This window comes from Thermobia domestica, chromosome 7, assembly GCF_964235325.1.
Source record: "Thermobia domestica chromosome 7, izTheDome1.hap1.1, whole genome shotgun sequence".
Taxonomy (NCBI): domain Eukaryota; kingdom Metazoa; phylum Arthropoda; class Insecta; order Zygentoma; family Lepismatidae; genus Thermobia; species Thermobia domestica.
The window spans coordinates 214,147,008-214,152,059 of NC_137460.1; the positions used below are offsets into that span (position 1 = coordinate 214,147,008).

Consider the following 5,052-nt stretch of genomic DNA (forward strand, 5'->3'; position numbering starts at 1 on the left):
AAACCCTAGCATTTAATTAATATAATTCACACCTATTGTACGTATGCATCCAATATATATGTATATATATAATGGCAAAGATTTTATGGAATTTTGTTTGTTTTGTTTTGTTGATATAATTGGCAATGATGCTGTCTTAACAACTATCAAGATTCCTTCTATCAATGTTCGAGATTGGAATTGTGAAGATCGTATTCTGAGAAATGATTTATGTCGTCGTGTGGCCCTGAGGATGATTGTCCGAGTCTTATGCTCGCAATATTAAAAGAAAAATTTACCGGGGAACAATATTAGGTGATTAATTTGAAATCTGTGCTTATATTTGCTTCATTGAATTATTATCCGTATGCCCATTATAATTTTCTTGATTTGCAATTTCACAATCACCTGAATAGTAACATGTTTGCCATCAATCGCACCCACACTATTAGAGAATTTCCATGCTTCGAAGAATTCAGAGGCAATATTTTCTCAAACTTCCTTCTTAGGTTGAGTGGACTCATTTTCTTCATGGACTGTCCATATGTCTTAAGTTGTATCTTTAACGATGTTTGCAACTGTAGTTTTTCCCTCTCGTAAGCCACAGGATAACGAAATCATGCTGTCACCTGTAACTAAATTATAAAAGTGGATATTTTAGTTGATACATCAATATATCCATCTGAATGTCGAAACAAAATTAGTAAAACGTTAGTTTCTTATTAATATATCCTGTGGGAAGATAAAATATTATCCAGATATATCGGAACGAGCTAGTTCTGTCTTCAATGGTAAAGTAAAAATGATACAAAATGGATAAGGGAAATAAGAATACGTACCAGCAAATGAGCGTAACGTAAAGATAGGTACTAAAATGAATAGAACAAGCTGAGCACAATGGGAAACCGAAAGAATAGTTAGAAAGAAGCGTTTTGTCAATGCTACGTAAGGATCTCCAAAACCAAAATACACACCGAACGTAGGTAGCCAGATTTGATCAATATTGTAAGAATCTAGATTTAACGCCAATTTATATTTACGAATAAGGAATGGTTGTTTAAAGACTCGTAGGGTCGCGTTGGTTCAAGGGTAAACGGTTCATTTCTGGTGCATGGGGTCCTTGGTACGGGTTCAGCTTTGTGGTGGACAAATACCGTGTGCATGAGTTTTCTCACGGTTCTCTCGTTTCTTCCCACTTCCTTCATTTCCCATGATCGCCGTATCCTTTAGCCTAGCCGACATAAACGTGAGACGTAAAACTTAAAGATTTCATTTCATTTCTTAAAGATTCGTTCTTTTTTCTTGAACTTAAACCTGTTTTATGTATGTTAAGTGTATGTGAAGTGACAATCCCGACATATGGAGCATATTAGACGATGAGAAAAGTAAGATGATCCTAACAAATATTTGTATATATTACGGTGGAATGTTTCTTTCTTTTTTCATTCATCAATGAGTTTCACCGTGTAGCCAACATAGATTTCCATTAGGAAATTCTGAATGATAAAGAGTTAAATCTACAAGTACATGGAATGAATCGAACTTTTCTTTTAGTTTCCGTTACACACGTATACCCTTTATGTTAAAGGAGACAGATGATTGCTGAAAATGGAAGATTGTGAGATTATTTTTGTACTTAATCATGCGAAGCGAATCCGGAACCACGAGCAGTGAAAGCACCTGCGCTACCCAGTAGACCAAAGGAGGGGGCTCAAGAAGTACATAGGACAACTAGTAATATATAATTTTGTGTCGTAAAACCTTCGCTAAAGAAACAAGTGCTATATCGGTAAGGATGCTCCATGAAAAAAATGAGAATGTCGGTTGGAGGGTCATACATGGTAAAAGACGATTTGAAGCGTTCAGCTTATTTTGTAAAAATATGTATTTGATATGTGCGACAATATCATGACCACTAGAGCGGCGCAGTCTGTGACTTCTGTCACCCAGTCAACCCCATTAAACTTACATCACGCGATTTCTCAGAGTTACATTTAAGTTATATATATACAATTACCGAACTACTCAGTTGTCTTTCAATAAAAAAGTGAATAAATAAATTATATAAATTAAACCTAAAATGGTCAGCTCAGGTGTGTCTCAATCTGCTGGTGATAATATGAAGAAAAAGGTGATTTACTGAAATTTCCAAAGGATACAGCGAGTTAAAATTATTTTATAGGAAGTGGCATCACCTACACATGAACTTCAGCAACAATGATAAAATTTATTGTGAAGAATATGAAAAGGAAATAAAATGTTGATAAATTTAGAGAAATAAAAATCACATAGGTATCTTAATTTAAAAGGAATTGAAAAAGACAAATAAATTTAAGAATTAAAGAAAATCTTTCAAAAGGAATGTACTTCTTATTTATAGCACAAAACAAACGGAACTGACGTTAGGCACTAAGATACTAGTAGATAACGAACCCACCAGTAACTACAAAAGCAGAAAATAATCATATCACTAACGTAGCATCACGGCCGCTTAACCAAACACATGTCGCGTGCACTCGTACAGCACTCTGATAATTGTCAGGCAGCCACACAGTTGCGCAAGGCTTTAGCACCTGCACGAGCGATTCCTCCTGATTTCTTGCTTTCCCCTTTTATCTCCACCCACCAAATTATTATGCTAGTGACTTAATATTGCCAACAACTTCATTATAGGATATCAGAAAGACTGTTACTAAATATCAAAAAGCTTCTTTATGACAAAGTAGCAAAATGCGTACAGTTTATCACTTTTCGTCTTGTTATTCCCAGATTTCGGGGCTATTGCGCCCCGCTAAGAATAATTTTAGAGAAGTTGTTGTCTACTAATACAGGATGCAGCTTTTGCTCTCTATCCACAATGCAAATTACAGTCTACTTCCAGCGAAGATTTGTCAAATAGTTACATAGTAACTTGAAACTGATTTACAAAATTGCACCTTTAAGGCTCCCTTGCGCCCCGGCAGAAGTTGAAATTTTCTGTGGTAAAGTACTACGATATGATGCAACTTTTGCTCCCTATCCAAATTCGAGTTTCGAATTTTTTCGCTCCATCTTATTGTATAATCAAAACAGCAATATAGGGATCAATTGTCGTTTGAACAAAAAAATATTTATCAAAAACAAATGTTATCACTGAAGAAGAATATCTAGAAAAAATATTATTGTGGAAGATGGGTAAGTTATCGACAGATGATTAGGTAATTTTGAAAGTCATGACTTGCTACCAAAATGAGAACAGTCGAAAGTACAGAAAAGACAATAAGGCAAACATGCGCTAGTAAACCCTTAATATTCACAGATTTGTCTGTATTGAACATCAAAAAATACTATAGAGACACTCATAGAAACAATAATTCAGTAATACCTACGATAATTTTTTCTAGATATTTCATCCAAGAAACATTTTAACATACACAGTGACTCACAAAACTATTCGGACACATGGAAAAAATTAAACTACCTTCAATATATGAAGGAAATAAATTTAATTGCTGCTATTAAGTACGTCAGATAAGAAGTACATGTCAGAGATTACATAATCAAAAAATGTCATTGTAACTAAACAAAAAAAATATTTTACTAACTGAAGATACAGAAATGAAAATATAACTATTCGGACACTTTGCTAATGAAATAATAGTATTAATAATAAAAAAATGAAGCCAAAAATTTAGTACGTTGTGGCCTTGCCTTTCTTATGAAGAACTTCCTGTAATCTAATAGCCATGCTTTGAACTAGTTTTTTGGTGTATTCAGGACAGATTTTCCTCCACTCTTCTCGTAACTTGTCTCTTAGATCTTCCTTAGACTTTATGGGCGTCTTTCGTACCTCCTTCTCCAACTTATCCCACAGATTTTCTATGACGTTCATGTCAGGTGATTGGGAACGTGGATGGAACACTTTTGGACAGTTGTATAAAAGCCAAAGCTGCACAACATGAGACGTAAGCTTTGGGTCGTTATCTTGATAGAATATAAAAGTATTGATTAAGCGAAGCTTTACTGCACTTCTAATTGTCTTTCAAGATGCGAAGACAGACATCTTTATTTATTTTCTCACCAATAAACACTAACTCACCTACACCATTCGCGGACATACAGACCCACACCGTGATATGTCCATCACCCTGCTCCATAGTAGCTTGTATCTTGTTTTCCAGAAGCTCCTCATTTGCTTTTCGCCACATCATAATTCTCCCATCTGATCCACATATATTGAATTTCGATTCATCAGCAAAAATTACCCGATTCCACCCTTCTTCGTCTTTTTATATATGTTATCTATCAAATGCTTCTCTTTTTCTTGGGTTTGCGTTACTTACTTTTTTTTTTCTCCTGACGCGGCCATGAAAATTTTCCCTTTCAATATTCTATGAACAGTTTCTACACTCGCTTGCTTTCCTAACTCTGTTTGCAGTTGTGCAGTTATATTCGGAGCACTTAGACGAGGATTCTTCTTTACTTTTCTCACTAGGAATTGTTCTTCTCTGGGGGAAAACTTCTTTGGGCGTCCTCCCGCGGGACACAGTTCTAGCCTATCCTCTTTACGAAACCGTTTGACTATATCGTACACCGTACTTTTCTTCATTTGTAGCATTTCCGCAATTTGACGGCAACTCTTGCCCTTTGCATGGTGGTAGACAATCAGCTGGCGCTGATCGAACGTGCTGTTCCTGCCTCTCCGTCCCATTGAGCACACAGGAATTGCTTTCTTCAATACACATACACAAAGATTACGTTCTGGACGTTGTTTCTGAAACTTACAATAACTATTTACGCCATCTTTCTGCATTCCAAAGTACTCTTATTGTGTTACTATTAATCGCTGTCCGAATAGTTTTGTGGTCTCGTATTTTGCTTTCCTTATGTTTAATGTTACTAGTACTTATTTTTGTGCTAAAATGAAGTGTTTTGTGCTTTTCTGTTGCCTAACATACATTTCTTTATATTTCATACTTCAACTCACTAATCGTATTTATGTCTTTCACAGTATCAACATTTATGCATGGAATTTCTCTGTTTGTGAGCCACTGTACAAAAAATATTAACATTAATTATCAGGGAATTTGAGTA

At 35.3% G+C, this 5,052-nt stretch overlaps 1 protein-coding gene across 1 annotated transcript; it reads right to left on the bottom strand.

The window, feature by feature from the left end:
• Window positions 1-4,297: 4,297 nt before the first annotated feature.
• On the bottom strand, window positions 4,298-4,771 carry LOC145689519 (uncharacterized). Its single transcript, XM_081763695.1, has one exon. The coding sequence runs from the start codon at window positions 4,769-4,771 to the stop codon at window positions 4,298-4,300; it is 474 nt and encodes a 157-aa protein (XP_081619821.1).
• Window positions 4,772-5,052: the final 281 nt, after the last annotated feature.

Bases quoted from the DNA above. Each gene is read 5' to 3' on its own strand.
- LOC145689519 (XM_081763695.1), bottom strand. From the start codon at position 4,771: ATGCAGAAAGATGGCGTAAATAGTTATTGTAAGTTTCAGAAACAACGT.